The 25,670-nt window shown below is 43.5% G+C and overlaps 1 protein-coding gene across 4 annotated transcripts in view; it reads right to left on the bottom strand.

Moving 5' to 3' along the window:
* MINDY4 (MINDY lysine 48 deubiquitinase 4) overlaps window positions 1-25,670 on the bottom strand; it is a 638,720-nt gene that overhangs the window by 156,528 nt on the left and 456,522 nt on the right. For all 4 annotated transcript variants that reach the window (XM_078665290.1, XM_078665287.1, XM_078665289.1 and 1 more), the window contains exons 12-13: window positions 16,382-16,447; window positions 14,620-14,687 (exon numbers count right to left, since the gene is read on the bottom strand). In XM_078665290.1, coding sequence (XP_078521416.1) covers window positions 14,620-14,687; window positions 16,382-16,447 — 134 coding nt within the window. The remainder of the gene's footprint in view (window positions 1-14,619; window positions 14,688-16,381; window positions 16,448-25,670) is intronic.

The raw sequence follows: 25,670 nt of genomic DNA, 5'->3' as shown, positions 1-25,670 counted from the left end.
CGGGCGGATCCCTTGGTCACGGACGCTTCGTTTCAGCCTTACCTCCAGGGACTGACCCTCCAGGCCCTCTCGAGAGAGGAGACAGAGGAGTTGGGTGGGACGCTAACGCTTCACGAATTACAAGTGGCAATGGCTGGTATGCCACGGGCTAGATCTCCGGGGAGTGATGGGTTCCCATCCGAATTCTACCACACGTTTGGGGACATGCTCGGCCCCCTCCTCCTCCAGGTCTTCCTGAGGGCACTGGATGACGGATTCCTCCCGCCCACGATGTACCAAGGGGAAATCTGCATGCTCCTGAAGCCGGGCGGTGATGGTTGTGATCCCGCGGCCTTCCGCCCTATAACGATGATTAACACGGACGTGAAGGTCCTGACCAAACTGTTGGCCGCGCGCTTGGCGCCGCTTATGGCCCACCTAGTGCATCAGGACCAGTGTGGGTTCATCCCGGGCCGCAACACCGCAATGAACTTACGACGGTTGAACCACATCCTGCATGAGGTGCGCGGCGGGGAGGATCCCCGAGTCCTGGTATCGGTTGACTTAGCCAAGGCGTTCGACACTGTTAGCTGGGAATACCTGTTTGAGGTGCTCCGACGGGCCGGACTAGGACCCGTGTTTTGCAGGTGGGTCCAAATTCTGTACCGGGCGCCTCGAGCCCGGGTCAAACTGGGGTCCGCACGTTCTGCGGACTGGGCATTGGGGAGGGGCACTCGTCAAGGGTGTCCCCTCTCACCGCTCCTGTTCGCCCTGGCGATTGAGCCACTAGCTGTTGAGGTCCGGGCCACGATGTCCCAATGGGGGATCAAAGTAGGGAACACGGTGCACACGGTTTCTTTGTATGCAGACGATGCTCTGTTTTATTTAACCTCTCCGCGGGAGTCGCTGCCGGTCTTGCTACGACTGCTGGACCGATTCGGATCAGCCTCGGGTCTGCGCATTAACGCTGGCAAGTCCCTGATCTTCCCCCTTGCGGGATACGGCGCGGCCAGACTTGGGGACTTGCCGGACCTGGGACTGCGCTGGGAACTGGAGGCCTTCCGCTATTTGGGGGTTCAAGTGGCATTGTCGGATGAGCAGTTACTGGCCCGGAATGCGGATCGGGTGATTACATCTCTGCAAAAGTCTGTGTCCTTTTGGAACACGCTGCCTCTCTCTTTGATGGGACGCCTGGCGGTGGCCAAAATGGTGATGTTACCAAGGGTGCTGTACACCTTGCAAAACTCTCTGGGCCCACTTCCTCAGCGGATATTTCGCACCCTTAATACACTCCTCACGTCTTTACTTTGGGCGGGCAAGCGTAGCAGGGTTGCCCTGCACACGGTTGTACGGAGCTGGGATGAAGGGGGACTGGAGGCGCCAAGGTTTGACTTATATTATTACGCAGCCCAGTTATTGCCGGCTGCCAGATGGTTCGCGGACTCGGACAACTGGGAACTACGGCTCCTGGCGGGTAGAGCGGACGAGAGGGCGGTACAATTGGCTCTACTGCGCGGGAGAGGTGCGGATGAGGCACTGCCATTCATAGTGCGACACACGGCGGCTGTCTGGCAGCGCTTCGTGGAGAAAATCCTGCATAGGGCCCCATTCCATAGGGAACTGCCGTTATGGATTCTGGCCCCGGTGGTGGCCATGGAGGAACATATGCCGTTTCAGGAGTGGAGAGCCGGCGGTTGTGAGCTGCTGGCTGACCTTTACCCGGATGACACGTTTCTGTCTATTGAGCGGGCAACGGAGACGTTCGGGCTCAGCGGGGGCCAATACCTACAATATAGGGGCCTTCGCGACATGGCGCGGGAAACCTGGCCTCAATTTCCTGAGGCACCCCCGACGTCCCATACCCTCAATGTTATTCTCTCCTGTGGTAGGGGTAGGAGGTTGATAACTTTATTGTACTCGGCTATGAGGCAGGACTCCACTCAGCCGATCCCTCCGGCCTGGACGGCGTGGGAATCTGACCTGGGACTGGACTTGGAACCGGGACAGCGCAAACGCATAGGCGCCCTCACACGAAAGGTGTCGTGTAACGCGAGGTTTAAATTGATTCACTTTAACTTTATGCACCGCACATATGTGACGCCGGTTACCCTGAACCGTATTTCCGGGGAAAAAAGTGACGCTTGTCCTAGATGTGGGGCGGCGGGAGCGGCCTTTCTCCATCTGGCCTGGGACTGCCCGTTGGTCAAGGCGTTCTGGCGGTCGGTAGTGGAGCACATACGCACGATTACCGGTCTCCGGCTGGAGCTGACTCCCTTACATTGTTTGTTAGACTTGGTCCCCAAACCCAAGAAACGTAACCTGTCCTATAAGATGTTACAACTGCTGCTGGTGCTGGCAAGGAGGAGGGTAGCGATTACGTGGATGGGGCGGAGGGCTCCGGAGGTGTCGCAGTGGCTTAGAGATGTGGGAGAGTGGACCCTAGCGGAGGAAACTTTCATGCAACAGGTGCGCAGGGATGAGAGGCTACCGGATGACCTGCTTGCGTGGAGAATGATGCGGGTGGTAGGGGCTACTGCTGAGGACTCGGAGGGCACGAGTGCGGAGTTGTTTACCCCTGAGGGCTCGGGATCAGAGAGTGAGGGTGGTGGGGAGGGGGAGGGTGGGTACTGATTTGGAGTGGGGCCTGGCCCAACACGCACGTATATGCTTACTCCTGCTGATATTGTGTTTTGTCCCAGGAGAGAGTTCTTCTTATTCCTTTGGATAATTGTTGCTGTCTCTTCGGCCCCTAGGAGGGTCACACTGAGGTGAACGAACTGTACACGCTTGGGTTAATTCCCGTTAGATGCCAGGTTGTGGGGGGGGGGGGTTCCATCGGGGAGTTGGGGGTTAATCTGAATGTGGTAGAAGACAAAAGCGGAACAGATTATTCTGCCGTACAGATGCATTGTTGTGTTCTCCATTTGCTATGGCGTGTTACCACCGACTGCCGCCCGGCCTTCGGGATGTGGGCTGATGGGCTGTGTGATATTCAACCATTGGTTTGAAGCCTGTAATGATTATGGATAGCACTGTCGGCATCTTTGTTCTATTGTATGTGACATAAATCTGCAACAAAAATAAAGTTTTCAAAAAAAAAAGAATAGAAACTCCCAATATCTCCTTTCTCGACCTGTGTTCCCCATGGCTGCAATGGCAGGCAGGGAGGGGCCAAGGACGGGCACCCCACCCTCATAAGAGCAGGAAGATAATCAGCGTAATCTGGCGGCAGCTTGGCATAAGGGATTCCATCCCATCCATATCAGATGTTTGCACTGCCAGAGCCATCGGAGGCTCTGCTGACCGAAACCATGCACTTCCCCTGATTCCAAATAAAACCGGAGAATTGTACATTTGGTGCGGCATGAGCACTGCTGATTTACGGCCCAAAGTCTCTGAAATATACCTGTCAAGAACTAAGGAAACGCTAGAGCCTGTTTGGTCACTCGTTCTCTCCAAATATGTGTCAAAGGTCTGTGGGAATAGAGCTGACTTTAGGTTCTTCCTAAGCAGCCAGTAGTATGCGTGGCATCACAAGTTGGAATCTCGAAAATTAAAAAGTTGTGACCTTTTTATCTAATATGTGCTACCTCTGTTTTCCTTTCCTGTGTATTTGCAAACATATTATCAGGGAATATCTAAACAGATCATTACGGTGCAGGAGTGCTGCATGGTAAGGTAATTTGAAGGTAATCTGGGCCTGCACCCTTGGTGTACTTACACATCACATGAAGGAGTTTAAACTTGGTTCTTCGCCCAGCCAGTAACTAGTCTATGCGCTTTGATGCTCCAAGGATGTTGTTGCTTTTATTTAACTTAAGCCTTGTTCTGGCTGCTTAACAGGTTATCGTAAACCCTGAAGTTGGTCATATCTTCAGTCATTTGCGTTTACTCTGTCCTTCCAGGCTGTCTTTTACCTTTTATATTGAGACAGTCTGGTTGAACTCCTCTATCTCTATTTCTATGGAGATGGGGAAGATGGGGGAGTCCATAGAGTAACACAGATGCATCCTCGTCAACCACGTTCAGGGAGCCATTCTTGAAACAGAACGGTTACCTGATTAAATATCGATGTAAAAAATATAGTTTACAAAAATATCCATGTAAAAAATATCTTATACAAAAATATCGGCTCCCTATACTTAAACAGGTAATATCGAAACAAAAATATGGAAGAAAAAAATATAGATGTAAAAAATATCGACTTAAAAAATATATATAACTTAAATAAAATATATTAAATAATATTAATATTTTAACAAAATAAATTACATTTGATATATATTTGCCTAAATATAATAAATAAACTTAATTTAAAAATATAAAACCTAAAAAATGTGCATATATACCTATATTTACTTAAATACATTTTATTAACTATTATCTTTATTTAATTTATAAACTTTTTAAATTATCTAAAAATAAAATATATACAAATATCAATAATTAAAAAAATAAAACATTCTATAATTAATTAACACATTAAACTATTAAAAAAAAATAAAACATATATTTTGCCAAACAATAATTACAACAGTAGTGAAAATGTTGGATAGCGGAGGGGTAAAACTTACTATTCCCACTCCAGTGAGTGCAACAGCAGGGAAAGTTCTGGATAGCGGAGGGGTAAAAATTACTATTCTGACTCCAGTGAGTGCAAAAACAGGGAAAGTGTTGGATAGCGGAGGGGTAAAAACTACTATCCCCACTCCAGTGAGTGCAACAGTAGGGAAAGTGTTGGATATCGGAGGGGTAAAAATTACTATTCCCACTCCAGTAAGTGCAAAAGCAGGGAAAGTGTTGGATAGCGGAGGGGTAAAAATAACTATTCCCACTGCAGTGAGTGCAACAGTAGAGAAAGTGCTGGATACCATACCAATAAAAAAAAAAAATCTAAATGTTTGTTCAATTTTGTTTCCATTATTAACATAATTACTATTGAAATTTAAATATAATATTATTAAAAAATATAATAAACATTCAATAATTACACATTGTTTAACACTATAATATACACTACCCACACCTCAAATTAATTACACAATTACAATTACTAATTACTAATTAAATAATGCAAATTAATTAATAAATATTTAATAATTATTCAACAAAAAAGAAATTACTTCCCACCCTCCCCACCATTTACACCTATAAACACAACACACACCTAAAATTAATTAAACAATTACCATAACTAATTATTAATTAATTAATTTTAAGTAATTAACAATTATTTAGCAAACAGTTATTAATCGATGACTTTACACATTTAACTCAAATAATATCACAATTATACAATTATTAACAAATATAAATTATTCAGTAAATTACATAAAATAAAATTACTTCCCACCCTATTCCCCTATAAACCCACAACGCGCTACGGAACTAAAAACACAAAATTCTATTTAAAAAAAATATATAGTAACTACTAAAATTTTAACACATATAATAAAAATACAAACAATTCTCATACAAAATACAAAAATACATTACATTAATAATAAATCGATATTTTAACTATATTTATGTAAACAATATTTAATACTTCGATATTTTTGCAATCGATGTTATTTACCTAACAATCGATATTCTTGACCACAATATTTTTTCCATCTATATTTCTGTCCCACAATATTTCTACCTCAATATTTCTGTATATCGATATTTATATATCGATATTCTAGCTCTGCACCAAACAGAACATGTAGGGAACTCATGTCGATGTGTATGAGAAGTGGTAGATGTAGCAGCTGAAATAGGGTACACTAAACAGAGAGCTAAAGGGTGCAAGATGAGAGCAAATCAGTAAGCTATGTGGTCACTATAGTAATGTATGAGTTTTAAATCTTGTGTCACCTGATCTACTCTCTGATGCACACGAATATCTAGTGAGTATTTCCCCCATTCATGATTTGGAACACAATTTAATCACTACACAGGTTAGGCTACAACTACAGCACTGATATGAGCTGTGCAGGGCCGACTTTTGGCATTAGCGAGCTGGGCCCAGGGCGCCAAACTTTAGTGGGGCTCACTGACCTTTCTGCACTAAGGTTCTGCCATCAGCAGTCCCTCTGTCTTGGCTCCAAGGATTCATTTTAAAGCGCCTCATCATTTATAACGTGCTGCAGACCCTGTTTTGACACCTTATCAAGCCCTTTCCTTGCCCTACCATCTACCTCTCACCCCCTGCCATCACACACCAATACACCCTTCCCCACCCCAAAAACATCTTGGCACCAGCCTGATGGAGCTAAGCTTCGATTGATTCTGTTAAGGTAGGTGGAGGTGAGGAGAGGTTTGTGTTCAGAAGAATATCCTTGATTTAGCCATTAAGCGTCTGTGGGAAGGAGCCCTGCTGCCTTGCTTTCTTTACCAAGAGTGAGGGTGGAATATTTCTTTCCACCCATGGCACTATCTGAGCAAAGGCCGACCCTGGAGCTGTGGTTAAGTTTCTGCAAATCACTCACATTGATGACTATGAATAATGTAGGGGGATAAAAATGCACACTATTTTGGAGCCCTGTGTAATCACGGCCCTGATTCATCACATGACAGCATGTCAATGTTACATACAACATGAGTGGAGTATGCTATGTATAAGATTAGGAATGTCTCAATATTATGAAAAATATGAATGTAAAAGAGACAGCATTCCTTTGTCATCATGGTCACAAGCAAGGGATGAACGTTCTCTTTGTCACTCTGTTTCATATTGTTGGACACGTGTGATAACATTATATCATCATGGTATTTGCAAGGTTACTTTAGGAATGTCCATTGAGGCTGTCAAAAACAAGTAATAAAAAGCAAGCTTCGTGAAACCTGGTAGGCAGATGTGCCACCTCCCTCCCTTCTAGGAAAAGTAAGTTAAGAACGAAGTTTTAAAAAAGACCGAATTGCTACCATTCATTAATGCCTTTTCTGGTGGATACTCCATCTAACAGCACATTCCTCACCTTTAGCATACCATTAGGCACCAGACTGGATATGGAAACTTCTACAATAATGCTGCCAGGTGCCGGGTAGTGGCACCACGTGGCTCCACCATGTGAATCCGTACTGTCTTGGAAATTACGGAGCGAAGCCTTACGTACATGCCACCTTTCCATGCTGATGTCAGTTTCTTGTATCTTTTCTTTCCACATCTTCAGACGTGGAGTGTAGAACAAATCGTCTGAGGTATGGTATGGAAGTGTGACCAAACTACAGCTCTCAGTTTTGTGGCATGGTTAAATAACCAAGACAAGAATCTAAAATTCACCCATACCTTGAGTAAAAATACTCTCACCTTTCTAGATGGAACCATCTTTCACAAAACGGGCAAACTATAGACTCTTTCCACAAACCTACTGCCAAAAACAATCTTTTGAGGTTTGACAGTTTTCATCCTTGCCCTTTAAGGGAAAATCTACCTATCTACGTCTTCGAAGGAACTGCAGCCGGAGTCACAATTTCAAAGCATCGGACAGAGATATTGGCAGACAAATTAAGGGCATGGAACTATTCAGAACACATAAATCAGAAAACCAAGACAAGGTCAAGAAACCAGAACCTTGAGGCTTTACTTGATACCCCAGTAAGACAAAAGGCAGCACCTCCCCTTGTGTGTGTGCCCACATATAATGTATAACGTTGTATGTGACCATATTAAGAAAATCATTAAATACAATTGGTGTATACTCAAAACAGGCACTGGGCAATGGGATTATCCCTTGTTCTCCCTTAAGAGAGCAAGAAGCTTAAGAGACTCACTGGTACACTCTAGAACTAAATCAAACCTATGAGACCATCCAATACCATACAGAATGCATTGGATCTACCAGAGGTGACAGGTCACTATCCTTGTGGCCACTTTAGCATATGTTACCTTATAAGACCCACAAAAGCAATTGATGTGGGCCTACATTCCCCATGGCAGCTAAGAAAGCACACAAACTGCAACACCAAGCAGGTGATTTACATGATAAACAGCCACTGCAACATAAAGTACATAGGAATGACAACTAGGAAGGTGAGCACCAGAATAGGTGAATATAGGACCAACATTTGCTGCAGACACACCACTACCAAAATGCCTGAACACTATATAACCATGAGTCATACATTGAAAGACCTCAGATGGGTAATTCTGGAACAAGTAACTGCAGAAACCAGAAATCTGGAAAGAATCCTATTTGAAAAACAGCAACTGTGGATTTACAGACTGTCCACTCACATTATAATGATGACATTGATGACACTCCACTGTGGAATATCTTATAACACAGAAGCTTTCATGCACCCATTTCAAAGCACCTGTTACATATAGGACATAAAGGTCTCAGGGTCATCTTAAATACATAGAAACTTTGCCAATGCACTTCTCAACTTAGTTTGAAGTCTGAAAGTCACAATTGACCAGCAAGGCAAGGAAAACAGTGGTGGATGAGCATGGCTTTACATGGCCGTGTACTTCATGGTCCTGGCACACCACTTTAATTCACTGAAAAGTTCAGTGCAAAAAACTCGAAATGGGGCAACCCTGGAAATCAGACTGGCAAGGATGCGTCTTAATTGGGACACTTTGGCACCTTTTCTCACTCTTAAGATTTACCTTGAAACTTTCAAACTCTCTCTGGGATTAAGCTCCATTAACGGGACAAAACTGCCCTACAAAAAGTGAATTCATCACAAAAGAATGAAACATATTAATAAAAACTGTGAGCCATGGCCTGGCAAGCTGCATAAGTTTGGTACCTTGTTTTTCATGTTGTCTGGAACTGAAGTCTTGCAGCATAAAAGCTCCAAATTAGAACAACATGTCCCATTCTACCGAGATAAAAAATGTCCAAGACCTAACTTTTTCCAAAGTCCTTTAACTTGTCTACTGATGCTCCAAAAAATTCCGAACATTCAGGGAAAGCTTCACGAGCAACAAGCTAAGGGATGAAGTGGACAAATGCTTTTCACCACTCCCAAACAAGTTAATAGCCAAAGGTTCCGCCACCACTCGTTCTTGGAATCATCCATGTTTCCCAGACTTGAAAAGACATCCTCCAGCACGCAAACTTTCTCTAGCCAGAATCTTATGGTCAGCCAGAGACCCACCTTCCTCTCCCTCACAGCAGCTTATCCAAGTCCAGATATTCAAGATAAAGAAGGCGTCTCCACTCCACAGTCCTTGATCACTCAGATTGTAATTCCTCTTTCTGTAATAATTTGGCCAAACAGAGCACTATGCACTTTATGTTGTTTTGTTCATTGTATGCAGTCCCTAGAGCAAGCTTTATAAAGCCCTTATTGAAAACCATTCGGCCTTGCTCTTATATGGAGGGCTTTGATCATTTGAAATCATTATCTATGGATTAAATCTGTAGTGCAGTGCTTAGTTTTATTAGAATAGCACTTTCAATCTGAAAACTCTATGATTTGTGAAAGTAAATAACATTTTATATTTATTGTAGGTCCTTTTATGAATCAATTAAATGTATAAATTGTGATGTCGAGGGCTGGGAGAATTTTTAAAACTGATTGAGTTTTGCTGGTATATTAATAATTACTGCAGAGACTATGTTCATTCCTCATAAATGTTTTTAATTGTATTTTTATATTTGTAGATATGCATACTTTTATCATTCACAAGAATCGAATAAGGTTATTTGAACTGAACTGAACTGAATTCCTCTTTCTGGGTACCTTCTTAGTCCAGTACTGTACTCTTCTTGGCAATGACAACAGCAATTTTTATGGGATGGACTCAGCACAGAATGGCACAATTATGTAAGTGAATCCAGTTAGCCTTTTCCACACATTCTCCGCGTATATTTTACAGCACCATGTCCCAACTAAGCATCCCCAACTTTTTGCTCAGGTAGGCAGACACTACTTTCTTTTCCAGTTTCTCTAAATTGGCAGCTCTGACCTTGTAGGGTCATAGGGGCATCTGATTTTATCAGATCTGCTGATTCCCATCCTGTCTGTGCAAGCAAGTGTAACTGTCCTCTTATAAATTACCTTTGGCTGTCATAACAAAATGCAAATGAAGCGTCGGAAGTAGTCTGATATGAGGACATTTTAATCAATGTCGTTCAGTCTCCTTTTCCAGGAAGTGAGGAGGTGTGAAATGGTTTAATAACCCAGAAGCAAAAGGGGCTCCACTACAGGAAAGACAATCAAGCCACCAGCACAAATGGGTTACTTTAAAAACAGGATCTTAGAAAAGTCAATATTACAGTATATATAATAAAACACTACATTGAAAAATGTTTCTAAATTTCATAATTTGACTTTTCTACCTATTTAATCACTGTACTTAAACTCATGATACCTTTTCAAATGTACTGCGCGCACAGCTTACATTTCCAAATGAAACACTAGGCCACTGGAAATAACTTCAACAAAGCCCAAGTACAGCTAATTTACAAAGTGTTGAATCAGGTATTTCATGTAAAAAGGGTTGAACTTTTTCTTATAATTTCCAGGTCTAGACTGGAGTGCTTCATTGACGTTCTCAAAATCAGATTGTAGAAATTGCTCCAAATATGAAAGGTAAAATATTTTCAGCAGATGCACTTTTGGAATTTGACATTGAAGCAAAGTGAGCGATGTGTGCCTGATAAGTAGCTGTCTGACAAAAATGGTAAATAAGTAAATGTAATAACACAATTGATTTCCATGCTTTAGGGAAAAAGGCACATGCAGCAGTAGGGTATTGTTTAGCAGGGTCTTGTAGGCCAAACATTGGCTACAGAGCGTAAATCAAACAGGTTAAACAATGCAAAAAGATTGAGTTCCTATGGCATTAGCATGGATATGGCATGTAACATTTGATTTTGTGATGACAATTTACTAAATTCTAATGACAATAATTTGCAACAGACCTTTATCTTGCCTTGCACAGAAGATCCTCTAGCATTACCCAGCCTCCCATTTCGGTCAGTAGCTTTGGGTCTCCTAGCAATACTATGATCTAAATGTGAATCTCAAGGTGATCAAAGATTCCTAGTGTTGGATTTTAGGTTCTATAAAGGTCTCCAACTCAAAGGTAAACACTCACTGTTGCCTTCCCAGAAATATCTAAAAAGCTGACTCTTCTGGTAAATCGCCCTTTCCTTTTTGGCTCTTGGGTGTTGGCCATTTGATTGCATCTAGACAATTACAATTATAATGGCCACCCCACAGACGTTGGTCCTTTGGTTGTGAATTATAAATAAATATACCCAAACTTTCTACAGCTGCCAAACAATATTCCTCCCTGGGAGCCATCCTTTAATGGCTGACAAGAGAAATAATATTTCAACAGTATTTCATAAAAAGGCATTAGGTGATGTGCACCATAATCCAGCAGGGTACCCTTTTTTTCAAAATGCACTGGCCAGAATGCCCCAAAGAAGTAATAATATGCTTTCAGATGGAAGCAAGGATCATGTTGCGCAGAATCTGTAGGACCATCTGACCCCAGAGATGTAAAGTTTTCTGAGAAAAGTAATCTGCATCTTACAATTTCTAGTAGTGTGTCTTACTATTTCTAGTAGTGTGTATGGAACAAACCAAGTACCATTAACCCCTTCCATGCTGCCGCAATTCTGCTCCTGTGCTGAAGATTTCAGCGCGTGTGCGGTCATGACGGCCCCCAGCCGTCATCAGCACAAGAGCACTGTAGTGCATGACGACTGGGGGCCGTCATCAGCATGCAAGGGGTTAATCAGATGGGAAACAACCTTTACAACGCAACTTTTACAACACACTACCATTACAACAAAACTTTTACAACGCAACATCCATTACATCGCATGCCATTACAACGCAACCATTACAACGCATGACACTACAACGCATACCACTACAACGCATGTCATTACAACGCATACCATTACAACGCATAACATTACAACGCATATTTGTTATTTGTTATTTGTTATAGCGGGTTTATATAGCGCCAAATCACCTGCAGGTCTCAGGGCGCTTTTGACCACAAGACATAACGACCGAGGTACTGAGAGAGGGTAGAGGGAAGGGGCAGGATTTACGCTAGGCTGTGTGCTGTTCTGAAAAGGTTGGTTTTCAGGGCTTTCCTGAAACGGAGCAGGTTACCCTCCTTACGGAGTGCCTCAGGCAGGGCATTCCATAGGTTCGGTAGTACGACCGAGAAAGATCTCCCTCCCATTGTAGCCAGTTTGAAACGTGGGCAAACAAGGAGTTGGGCGTCTGAAGACCTAAGGTTTCTTTCCGGTCTATATATCTCAATCCGTTCCTTAATGTAGGCCGGGGCTTGCCCATAGATGGCTTTATGGGCTATACAGAGGCTTTTAAAGGTGGACCTCTGCCCGATTGGCAGCCAGTGTAGACTCTTTAGTAATGGGGAGGCATGCGCTCTCCTCGGGAGATTAAAAATGAGCCTGGCGGCATCGTTTAGGACTACTTGAAGTCTGTTAATTAGCGTCTTTGGCAGGCCTAAGTAGAGCGCATTTCCATAGTCGAGTCTTGACACTATGGTGGCAGAAACCACTGTGCGAAGCATCGGCTCGGAGAGGAGAGGAACTAGTTTGCGCAACTGTCTTAAAAGACCAGTGCAGGTACCAACCACGGTAGAAACCTGGTTGGTCATTGAAAGAGCACTGTCTAACTTAATGCCAAGACTTTTGACTGTAGTAACTGGCTGTGGAGTTGGGCCCAGCTCCTGAGGCCAGAACATGTCACTCCAAGAGGAGCACTTGGATGGTACTATCAGCACCTCTGTTTTTTCCGGGTTAATTTTTAGCTGGTTAGTAGCCATCCAGTGAACTGTGTATCTAAGTATGTCCTGGGCGTGTGACTGGGCTTGTACGGTGTCATCTATGCCCAACAACAGCTGTGTGTCGTCGGCATAGTTGAACACCCGACAGCCCATCCCCGCTAGTGTGTTAATCAGAGGCTGCAGATATAGGTTAAACAGGAGTGGGGATAGTGCTGAACCCTGGGGGACACCACAGGTCAGACCTCCCACTCCTGATATGCTGTCTCCCATCTGGATTCTCTGGGTTCTCCCAGATAAGAATGATTCCAGCCACCGAAGAGCTGAGCCCTGAATCCCAATCCCAGCCAGCCTGTCCAGTAGAAGGGTATGGCTGACAGTATCGAACGCCGCTGATAGGTCTAACAAAATCAGGGCGCTCGGTCTCTTACTGTCAGCCATCCTTCTGAGCTCGTCCAGCACCGAGAGCATGACAAGCTCGGTGCTGTGATGTGCGCGGAACCCTGCCTGCCTCTCATGGAGTAGATGGTTAGACTCCAGGAAGCTTGACAGAGATTTTAGCACATGTTGCTCGAGTACTTTGGACAGGAAAGGCAGCTGGGATATGGGTCTATAATTTTTTAAGGTGTTGGGATCTGCCCCCACTTTCTTTAGCAACGGTTTTACACGAGCTTCTTTGAAGCTAGTGGGGAGCCTGCCGGTGCTCAAGGATTTATTCAGTGTGGCTAGGATATGGTCCTCTAGAAAAGGTCGTGCCAAGCAGAAAATACTAGGGGGGCAAGGATCTGCTGGGGAACCTGATTTTGTCTTCCTCATCAGCAATTCGAGGGTTAGTGGGTCCATAGGGGGAAATGATGCTAGGCAGCTGGCAGCTGGGTTTAGGGTAGCCTGCTGCTCGATGAGGCCATGCCCCATACCTTTTATTTCGAGCATAATGGCGTCTACTTTATCCAGGAAATATTTCTGGAAGGTATCACAGTTTATGCTGCTGTTTACATCCTGAGCTTTTTTAGTTAGTTCCTTCAGGATTTTGAACGTTTCCTTTTGAACATTGGTCGCCCTATTTATTCGGATCTCATAAAATGAGGCTTTAGTTTCCCGGGTGGATTTTTTATAGCTGCGAAGCGCCTTCTTATATTGTTCACAGGAGTCTGTATCCTTATTTTTCCTCCAGTTTCTCTCCATGTTACGCAGAGCCTTCCTTTGATCTCTCAAAGCGGGTGTAAACCATGGGGCTCCCTTTATTCCACTATTTTTTGTTTGGAGTTTCTCGGGTGCTAGCTGATCGATGGCTGTTACTAAATAATCCATCATGTCCTTACAGTCTTGATCTACATCTTTATTAGGTGATGTCGGCTGGACAATTCCCCTGAGTGCCGTGGTCAGTGTGTGTTGGTCCACATTTTTCCACCCATAGTACCCTTACACTATCCAACACTTACCCTACTGTTGCACCCCCTGGAGTTAGAATAGTAACTTTTACCCCTACACTATCCAACACTAACCCTACTGTTGCACCCCCTTGGAGTTAGAATAGTAATTTTTACCCCTACACTATTCAACACTTACCCTACTGTTGCAACCCCCTGGAGTTAGAATAGTAATTTTTACCCCTACACTATCCAATACTTACCATACATGCAATGTAATGTTATGCGTTGTAATGGTATGCGTTGTAAAGGTAGTATGCGTTGTAATGGAATGCGTTGTAAAGGTCGTTTTTAAAAATTCGTTGTAATGGCATGTGTTGTAATGGAATGCGTTGTAATGGATGTTGCATTGTAAAATATGCGTTGTAAAGGTATGCGTTGTAAAAGTATGCGGTGTAATGTCACACATCCAATCAGATTATACAATCAAGATTATTTTCAGGTTAAGTACATTGAACGGGCTACAAAACATTGCAACGGGGGAATACTTACAAACCAAAGGATCTTGAGAAGACTACGGAGAAAGTGAGAAGAATACATCCGAAAGGACCAATTTCAAACTGTAAAAGATACCAAAGTACATTTATTTTAGGAAAATTAGGGCTGTTAAATTGATACTTTAGCACTGTACGACTTCATAAATGTTTCTAAAATTACTTATTTGGCATGTGGGCCAACTACGAAAAGATCCAAATAAAAATGTATTCACAATGAAAATACTTATTAGGATGGAGGCAAAAAAAATCACAGAATAGGTGAGAACAGAACATATTAGCATTTTACGTGCGTTAACATGTACTATAAACTCTTGCATTTGTCCTAAGGCATGAAAACAAGAGTCATTTTCGGATTTATCTAAAAGTCCAACAACTGGTTTTGCACTTTCTAATAAAGAAACCTATGAAAATCAATTCCGTACTAATTTTACCCATTACTTAAATATAATAGGACTTTATTGATCCACGGACATAGTTAAAGACTTGAAACAACATGGAAAAGAAAATTTCTTTAGGGTTCCAAGCTGTTTCACGAAACTCACCCAAGTTTAAGTGTCTCAATTATTTGAAGGCTCCTGAATTTGAAACCCTCTCAGTGAATGAGAAATATTTTAAAGATGGAATAAAGGCAGACTATGTGGACTAATCACTCTGAGGTATTTGAGCGTCATTAAACAAGGGCAGATAGCTGTATATTTTAGCAGTGAAAACATATTTGATCTGTTGATTACTTTAAACATTTGCACTTTAAAGTGACTGAAGCATTTTTAAAACTTGTGCAGCTTTTCTACAACATTAACTTAAACCTGAAAATCATACAAATTATGCGAGTGCATGATCCATTACAACCATATTTTACCTTAAACATTTAGAATGCTGAATGATCTGCAAGGGATCCCTTTGCGATAACGAAAAGATTAATCTGAATGGACTGCATGGAGTTGATTCCCGTTTTGCACCTTCATTCTGCCAGCCCACAATACCTCATCACACAGTAGTTAAAACATCAAAATATTTGTATTGCCTCAAAAGTGTCCCTTAGTTTATTGATTTTCCTTATTCTTGTACGTACCACATTAGTGCCACCTGAAACTCTCCACATGTTGGAATATGTTCCAATGACAGTTTTTATTTTATTTATAAAGTTACGCATCGAAAAATGTAATCTTATTTCTACAAGAATGCTGTAATCAATGAAAGCCATGCTAAATGGCAAAATCAGGATACTATTTTTTTATCTATTGCCACACTTATTTTGCATAAAGTGTTCCAAAACTCTTGATGCACTGAAATACATTAAAGCAAGCAAAACATTATATTTAGAAGAACACAATGCTAAGAATGGACTGAAATAAAAAACTTTAAACTGAAAATAAAATGTGCTCTTCAGCTTCAGATCCCCAGTTAAGACTTTAAATCTAGGAAATTATTGATTTATTCATGTATGTTTGTTATAAAACATGGGCTACCTAAGAGTATTAGTGTGCTGTACATAGAATAAGGAGAGGTTATATACTTCAACAATGCCTAGAACAACAGAATACAGTACTTCTGAAGTTTACATCATAAATAGAAAGAGGATTAGGATAAGGCTAGGGATGAAATATATAGGAGTGAAACAAAGGATCTAGGGACATAGGGTGAGAAGAATAAGTTGACTGAACATACATAAGTGAGACATATTGGAAGTAAGAACGATCAGGAGGGTAAGAAGTAAGCTGAGATTGTAGAATAAGATGATGGAGCAAAAAGCATACCTGGTGGATGTTTTGCTGAAGAAAACATTTAAGATCTTCATATTTGGTTAAAGTATACAATAAAATCTGAAAAAGACAAACAGTTTAAATATATGATTTAGTGGATACAACCTTTCCCCCTCATCCCTTTCATTTAAAGTTTCTTATTTAATTCAATACATTTGAATTTGATCTGTGTTCTGCATTGAGCATCACTTTAAGTTAAATTAACAAGCATTGAAAATGCAATAGGTCTCGCAATAGAAGAGTTTGACATTTTTCGTTTTGCAAATGTATGAGTGACACCTATAGCATTTGGAATGCAACATGTTTTGTATTTACGTGACTTATATGGCAGCTCTGGTCGTTATGCTACATCTCTAGATAGTTTTATCTTTCGCAAATGTGACACCTATTGTAACACAATATGTGTTGTGAGGGTGAGGGGGTGAGGGGTTGAGGGTGAGGGGTTGAGGGTGAGTGAGGGTGAGGGTGAGTGAGGGTGAGGGGTTGAGGGTGAGGTGTTGAGGGTGAGTAAGGGTGAGGTGTTGAGGGTGAGTGAGGGTGAGGGGTTGAGGGTGAGTGAGGGTGAGGGTGAGTGAGTGTGAGGGGTTGAGGGTGAGGGTGAGGGGTTGAGGGTGAGTGAGGGTGAGGGTGAGGGTGAGGCTGAGGGGTTGAGGGTGAGTGAGGGTGAGTGAGAGTGAGGGTGAGTGAGGGGTTGAGGGTGAAGGGTTGAGGGTGTGTGAGGGTGAGGGGTTGAGGGTGAGTGAGGGTGAGGGGTTGAGGGTGAGTGTGGGTGAGGGTGAGTGAGGGTGAGGTGTTGAGGGTGAGTGAGGGTGAGGGGTTGAGGGTGAGTGAGGGTGAGGGTGAGTGAGGGTGAGGGGTTGAGGGTGAGTGAGGGTGAGGGTGAGGGTGAGGCTGAGGGGTTGAGGGTGAGTGAGGGTGAGTGAGAGTGAGGGTGAGTGAGGGGTTGAGGGTGAAGGGTTGAGGGTGGGTGAGGGTGAGGGGTTGAGGGTGAGTGAGGGTGAGGGGTTGAGGGGTTGAGGGTGAGTGAGGGTGAGGCGTTGAGGGTGAGTGAGGATGAGGGTGAGTGTGGGTGAGTGAGGGTGAGGGTGAGTGAGGGTGAGTGAGGGTGAGGGTGAGTGAGGGTGAGTGAGGGTGAGGGGTTGAGGGTGAGTGAGGGTGAGTGAGGGTGAGTGAGGGTGAGGGGTTGAGGGTGAGTGAGGGTGAGGGGTTGAGGGTGAGTGAGGGTGAGGGTGAGTGAGTGTGAGGGGTTGAGGGTGAGTGAGGGTGAGGGTGAGTGAGGGTGAGGGGTTGAGGGTGAGGGTGAGGGTGAGGCTGAGGGGTTGAGGGTGAGTGAGGGTGAGTGAGAGTGAGGGTGAGTGAGGGGTTGAGGGTGAAGGGTTGAGGGTGGGTGAGGGTGAGGGGTTGAGGGTGAGTGAGGGTGAGGGGTTGAGGGGTTGAGGGTGAGTGAGGGTGAGGCGTTTGCAAAACGTTTTTTTACAGTCACGTGGTGCGTTCCTGTCATTGGAGCTAGTGACAACCGAGGAAGAGCGGGGAGTGGAGCCTATATAGAGCGGGAGCAAACCCGCGACCCCCCCGCCCTCCGGGACCGGGGACAGAAGGCCCTGCAGGTGAGAGAGCGCACGGGTGACTCGTGGCCCTGGGTGCGAGTTTAATAGAGCGTCTCTAGAGGGGGCAGCAGTGAAGCTATGCAGAGGACTGTGTGATGAGGTTGTTAAGGGGACGGGTAAACGAGCCGCTGCAGGGAAGGAAAGGGGTACTGAAGGGGCAGGAGGTTCTGCAGAGGGAGGCAGGATGCTCTGCAGGGGACGACCCCCCTTGTGCAGGAGGTTGCGCTGCAGCGAGAGAGTGGATAGCTGCATAACAGGGGGCACTGTAGGGCTGGAGATTAGGATGCTCGCTAAGGGAAAGGGAAACGAACATCTCAAGGAACGGATCATCCCTCTGCGAGGTGAAAAACAGCGGGTCTATCCAAGCGAGGCACGGGGCTGGAAATTCTTAATGTGAAAGGTTGGGTGGCGAATGTTCTGGAGACGGGGAGGGTAGCCAAGGGACCCCACGGCAAAAGATGAAGAGATCATAGCTTGGTGTCCGATTTGTTGGCAGCTTTGAGACATTTAGAAGTGCAGTATAAACAGCCAGAAGCATAGAGAGGGGCTGGGCTTCCCAGACTGTTTAAATATCTTTTTGGCAGAGTTGCCCTTTTAAGGCGTAAACACGATACCCATGGCAAGACGTGAAATAACAGCCAACCGTTTAAATCAAGGATGAAAAATAATACAGAAGAGGCAACCTGCACCAGTTCCCGTTAGCTTGAAGAGAAGAGTCGCACTTTGAGTTGAGGGGGTAGCTTTCATGTCAACATTTTAGAAGAGGAAAGTGGGAGATATAAAGATAAAATCGGTAAGTGTATTGCTCCTATTTAAGCAGAGCCAATTTCAGGCGAGAGACATCCAAAAGAAAGCAATTTTTAGCTTTAAAAATGGAGTCTCCCGCACGAATCTGGTCTGTTGGCATGTATGGGGTAGTTCTCAAACGACAGTTGTCTTGCCAGACAAGCGTTCGCTTTTCCGTTGTTTGACGTAAAAAAAACAAGACGGAGGGCATTGCTGTGGGGAGGGGGTGGAGGAGAAATGCACACGGCGGGCAGGGGAGGGGGCGGAGCGGGGAGAGCGGCATGTGGGTGTGAAGAAGCCGGGGCCTTTGAAGTGAAGCTAAGCTTCACTTCAAAAGGTGTCGGAGGAATGCGGCTGAGGGAACAGACGGTGATTGCGGCTGAGGGAACTGATGTGCACGTGCTTTTAAGCTCAATGCACATGCGCATTGAGCTTAAAAGTCACGGGCACTGCAAGGAATCGCCACGATTCCTTGCTTGTTAGTTAAAGAGTGTTTAAGCCGCAATAGGCTCGCAAGCTCGATGCGCATGCGCATCGACAGGCGAGACCTAAAAACAGTGTCAAAGGAGCCAGTATTACCAGGAAATGTTTTCATGATGTTTTGTTATGTAAAAACATAACACAGTTTACATGCAATGATCAACTCACACAGAGAGTACTATCTGATAATAGTCAAATGAATTAAAGGTAACCCTCACAACAACTGTATACCACTTATTCCCAATTCACATTAGAAACTCACAGATGTATTGTTCTAGTCTCAATATGACTGGCTGTAGGGTTAGCGGAGGAAGAAGTTGAGGAAGCTTGAACAGAGATAACACGTGTTCAATAAAATGTATGACTGATTAGCTGGGAAACGTTTTTGCATACGAGTCCCACATCATTTAATAGCAAATGACACACTACAGAAAGTCCATGCCTCAAATTGTTTAATTTTGGTACACCGTAAACATTTGAATGAAAACACATGGATTAATTCGGGGTACAAACTGTCCCAATATGTGATGCCTTACATTTGAAACAATGTCAGTAAATGACTTTTATGCCATCTAATTGTAATACCATTTCTGTAAACTTTCCCCAAACTACGTAGATCAATCTGACTTCCATCCTTAGTACAGTACAGGCATGCCACATTGTTGCATTCGCCCTTCCTGCATATTCTTCTTATACTTGTACATATGCTTTCATTTTAGGAAATTCGCCCAAAATCTCTTCAGTTGGGGAGCCAATATGGTTCTGATTGAAACATAAAAATGCAAACAACCCATAACTCCCCAAAATATACTGTTCCGGACCTCACACATGGTCATAGATGACATCACAAACGACATCATCAACAACGTCACTGATAACATTACATCACCTTCAATATTAGTGATGATATCAGTGAAGCCGTTCAAGCCTCCTGAGCTCTAAACTGCACTTAGCGCCCAATGAGTTGCTGTATTGAGTGTTAAAGGTTGCAGAGCCAAGAGCCCATTTATGGGGCACCCAAAATGCTGTAGGTAGCCAATCGTGCATCCTGTGCTCAATAGACTTAGTCCTAGAGGTGACTGAGCAACATCCTCTGAGATCTGGGTGTTAGCTCTCTGGCGCTCTACACCCTCTGGACATGGCCTTCATCATTGTCAAGTGATCTGTAGTTGCAAGGCCTGAGATTATGACCCCTCCCAAAAGATCCCAATGAGAATAGCCTTAGGCTGTGCTAAGTCGGGGCAGGCCATATTCTCAACTCCAATGCTTATTATCTGTTTTCACATATCTCATTGCGCGTCATCATGCGATGGCTAACTATAAACTAGCTGTCTATTCAATGACAAACAAAACCCTCAAACCAGTCCTGATTTATAAAAGATGGTATTCCTCTAACACTGTAGCAAGGACGACGATCCTATACAGAATGTTCTCAGAATCCTGTCATTGCTTGTGCCGCTGATCTACACATCAAAGGCAGCCTGAGATAAGGTCTTGACATTTAGTTCAAAATTAGGAAATAGCTGACAGTGGAAGTGAACAGAGGGTAGTAGGTGAGGAGAGAAGATGGTGAAAAAGAAGGAAGTGAGCTGGGAAGAATGAAGATACAAAATGAAATGGGGAAGGATCACTTGTCCTGCATGAACCAGGGTATGCAGGAGATCTCACGAAGGTGTCTCCAATAAAAAACCCTCATGCACGTGTTGGGTAGCGTGGTAAGCGGTATATCTTGGTTCTCCGCTCTTCATACACGTGTGTGCATAATCATAGGGTTAGTTTCGGTATGCAGCCTCCACCAGGAGGATCTTACCCTTGGTTAAAAACAGTAGTGACCCAGTGATGTGGACAATGTGCAGAAAAAATATAAAAAATTCACCCGGATAGCCAGAAAAGGAATTTTATTAAATCTGGGTTCGGGTGAATCCCGTGAGGGAATGCTCGAAGTTTGTGCGTTCTGTTGAAAAGTATTAGGTTTTCAGGACGCACGAGCATTAGTAAAAATTAAAAATGGCCGACATGTTTCAACCCTCTGCCGGGATTCGGACTTAGGGGCTTTCTTCAGGACCAATAGTGGTAGGTGAGAGTGATACTGGTTTACTAAATTTTAGCAAGCAAGTGTTTAGAAAAGGGAAAATTCTCAACCTGTTTCTTTTCTTCAAGGTCGCGATGTACCTGTAAACCAAATGTGATATATACATACAAACAAAGGGAAAATAGGGTAAGGGAGACACATAACGTAGTGAAATCACTACTTGACAACGCAAATTGATGCAACTTAAAATGGCAATACTTTATAACCCCCAGTAAATGGCAGTGTCAACTCTCTCTTTCTCCAACAAATGTGTACCATGCAAAAAGAGGGTTTTGTAGTGATGGTGTGTCCTACAGTCATGCACGGCAAGGTGGAGCTTAAATATCTCCTTTTGATCTCTTAACCACTTTTATAAAAAACGAAGTCGTTAGACTCTTTATAAAATATGTACTGTGGTAAAGTCTCATGCAATAACATTGTAATTTGTGTGCAAGATCCAGTTAATAATTTTTTGTGACATTCCCATTTCTGAAAAAGTCAAAATTAGCTCATATCGCGCGCGCTTTGGAAAGATCTAAAAACGCCCATGCCGTTCTGCTATTCGCGCTAGAATGCATACCTGAAGTGTAAGTCAATTACACCTCCTTCGGGTGTGACAAGGGCTTCGAGGGGGCTAGATGTAGAGGAACGTATAAATATTAGCAAGGTGGGGTAGATAATACTTGCCGTTCTGTTGCTGAGTTGGGTAGAGATCGGGGTACCTAATGCTCCACTCCTCGCGCCTTGCATAACGCTTCAGCTGCCTCTTGTGACCCGGAAGTAGCTGAGCTCCTCTTCCGGGTCGCATTTAAGGTCCCGAGTCCAAAGTAATAGAAAAGGGACTAGCTGTCTGCTGTTGTGTAGAATATCGGGATGTACGATAAAGTAACACAACTAAAAGACGGGGAATTGAGAAATTCTTAATTAGGATTTTGGTATGAGCTATTTTTTTAAGGTCATCAAAGTTATCCAAAGTGATTTTTGTGAGGATTTGGTTATTCGGCAGATTAAGTCTGTTATTGTGACTCTAGGACTTGCAATTATCTTCCGTTTTCCGGAAATCGTCAAAGGGACCACTGGGTGGACTAAGTGAAGAGGTTAATTATCATGTGGTAGTCACAGAAAGGTGAAACGATGTATGGGTAACTGTACACTTGAATATTAAAATATTAAAAGGACCACATTGGTGCTTTTTTAAGCTGTGAGAGAAGTATATGATCATATTGATACTCCTATAAGTGAGTGACTAAAGTGTGTACCAAGACGTCTTTTGTTGGCAAGTTTACAGTTCTTATCTCAGCACACTCAACCAAGAAATATTATCATTCAGACCTCTTGTGTCTGTCCCCAATCGATGTATCCAACGTTGTTCCTTTTCATAAAGGATCCTTTCTGCATTACTGTCCTTTGTCTCTAACGTTTCAAGAACGACCCAATTAAGTTCATCCACTGTGTGGTTCTTTTCTAAGTAATGACTGGCCATCTTGGTTGCACTCTTTTTACATTTTACGTTGCTCCGGTGTTCCCCAATCCTTTGTTTAACTTTCCTACACGTCATACCGATGTAGTTGAGGAGACAAGGGCAGGTTATCATATATACTACATGACTGGTGTTACAGTTAGTGTGTCTCCGTATCTTCCATTTGAAATTGGGAAGTAATTGTAGTTCTTTTGTTGGCTGAGTCAAACTGCAAACTGAGCATGAACCGCACGGCTAATGTCCAGTGATCGGGGGATTCCCCCATAGATTTGTTCTTTCCTGTTGTTTAACGGGAGGTGGTCTTGTGTGTACCAAGATATCTTTTAAATTTCGGCTCCGTCTGTTGGCAAATCTTGGTTTGGGCCAAGAAAGAGTGCCGGATGTGAGAATCCTCCAGTTTTTGTTGATGATCTTCTTGACTTTGTCAGTTACTGGACTATAGGTGGTGACACATGTAGTAAGGCTCTCTGGTTCTGTTTTTGTTATTGTCTCTAGTAGGCCTTCTCTGTTTTGGTTATATGCTCGTTTCTTGCACTTATTTACCACTCGCCTCGGGTAATCTCGATCTTTTAGTTTTTTACACAGGTCTTCTGCTTGGGCCCGATATTCACTGTTCTTGCTACAGTTCCGCCTTAGTCTAAGGAACTGGCTGTAGGGGAGATTTTCCCTAAGAGGACGGGGATGAAAACTCTTGAAGGATAGGAGACTGTTCTTTGCTGTTTCTTTGAAAAAGGTGCGCGTTTGTAGATATCCGTCTTTTGCATAAATCGTGATATCAAGAAAGTCTAGGCTCCTCTTGTCTGCATTATACGTGAACTTCAAGCAGTTGTCTTTTGTGTTTATCCAAGTATGGAAATCCTTGAGTTCTTCTGCGTTTCCTTGCCAAATTAGCAGAATGTCGTCGATATACCGCTTCCAGAGCAGTATATGACGAATGTAAGGGTTGGTTTCTGTATGAATATGTGTCCCTTCGAAGGTGCTCACATATAAACCTGCCACGCTCGGGGCAAATGTACTGCCCATCGAGGTTCCATGGCGTTGCAAGTACAGGGTCTCCTTATATTGAAAGTGATTCTCCGTGAGGGCGAGGCGGCAACATTCCAAGACAAAGTGCCTGGGGGTTTTGTGTGGCCAGTCTGTGTCGAAAAGGATTTTCTCTAGCATATCGAGGGTCTCTTGTTGGGGTAGGCTCGTGTAGAGACTCTCTACATCGAGTCCTACCAGCATCATGGAGTCAGGTGAGTATGTGACATCCTTAAGTAGATTCAACAGATCTCTAGAGTCTTTTAGGTACGTTGGTGTTTTCTGTACCATTGGTTTTAAGTAGTGGTCCGCAAACTGTGAGAGGGGCTCTAGGACCGACCCGATGCCTGAGACGATTGGTCTTCCAGGGGGCGGTATTCGGGCTTTATGTATTTTCGGCAACGAGTAAAAATAAGGAATTTTTGGATTCTTTGTTACCAGAAAATCAGCTTCTTTTTTAGATAGCCAGTTGTGGGCTTCTGCTTCTTCAATCATCATCCTTATAATGGTTTGTAACCTTTTGGTAGGATCTGTGGCATGTTTTTTGTAAAACTTCTCATCTGACAGTAGGTCAAGGCACTGTTGGTCGTATCCGGCTGCAGATAGTATGACTACACCTCCCCCTTTATCAGCTGGCTTGATTATGATTTGTCCATCATTTCTCAATTCATCCAGTGCTGTCTGTTCTGCTCTTGTTACATTGTGAAAGGGTCTCCGTTGGTTCAATGCTAATTCGTCCACCTCTCTCATGATTGCTTGCTCAAAAGTGGCAATTTCAATTGGAATTTGAGAGTTCAGTGGACAGAAGGTGGACTTATTCCTCAAAGATGTGTCACCGTCTGGGATGTATTTTGGTTGATCCTTAAAAAAGGCTTTCAACTTCAGTGTACGGCAAAATTCTGCCAGTTCACATTTAGTTTTAAAGATGTCGGTTTTTGGGGTCGGGACGAATCCTAGGCCTTTGTTGAGGATGTCTTCTTGTTCTCTTGTCAAGACTTTGTCAGTCAAGTTCACGATGAGGGAGCAGTGTTGGCTTTTGTTACGCTCCTCGTTTGGACCTGACGTGTTTGGTCGGACCAGATTATTCCTCGTTTCCTCCCTCGTTGTTGAGGTTGGCCTCTCCCTAAAAAAGGAACCCTGAGTTGGAAATTCTGTCCTTGTTGATGGGGCCCTTGTTGATTCATTGGAGGGGGGCCTGGGAAGAAAGGGTTCAACCAGCTTTGGTATTGAGGATTGAAGGGTTGGAATGGTATCCCTTGGTGATCTACCTGGAAAAAGGGTGGACGCCATATGTTCCGGCCTCTTCGGTTGCTTCTTCTGTTTTGTGGTCAACCCCTATTGTAGTCGGGGAATTCGTCACCACTTTGATCCGACCCATCAACTGAGGATCCACTAGTTGACCCATAGTTTGAAGCATTATCATTGAATTTGTGATCCTTATTACTATACGGGTGTACACGTTCCAAAGAGAACCTTTTCAAATGCCCCTCGAATTTTTTTGAAAGACCTTTTCAGCTCTTTTGCCAGCTTTTGTAGCTTTGTCTGGGTGAGGTACTCCTGGGTATCTTCCATCTCTTTATTTATTTCTTCAAGTCTTTTTTTGTAAATGGTTACATTTACTGTGTTATTAAGTTTAGTTTCTAAAATTTGAATTTTTACAGTGAGTTCATCTGTTAGTCTCGTTGCAGTTTTTATAATTAGGACTAGATAGTCCCTTGTGCACTTCCAGGATATAGCTGACCAGTCTTTTCTAAATGCCAGGTCTTTCAAAAAAATTCGAGGGGCATTTGAAAAGGTTCTCTTTGGAACGTGTACACCCGTATAGTAATAAGGATC

Source organism: Lissotriton helveticus, chromosome 10 (assembly GCF_964261635.1).
Source record: "Lissotriton helveticus chromosome 10, aLisHel1.1, whole genome shotgun sequence".
Classification (NCBI taxonomy): Eukaryota; Metazoa; Chordata; class Amphibia; order Caudata; family Salamandridae; genus Lissotriton; species Lissotriton helveticus.
This window is presented reverse-complemented; position numbering and strand designations above follow the sequence as displayed.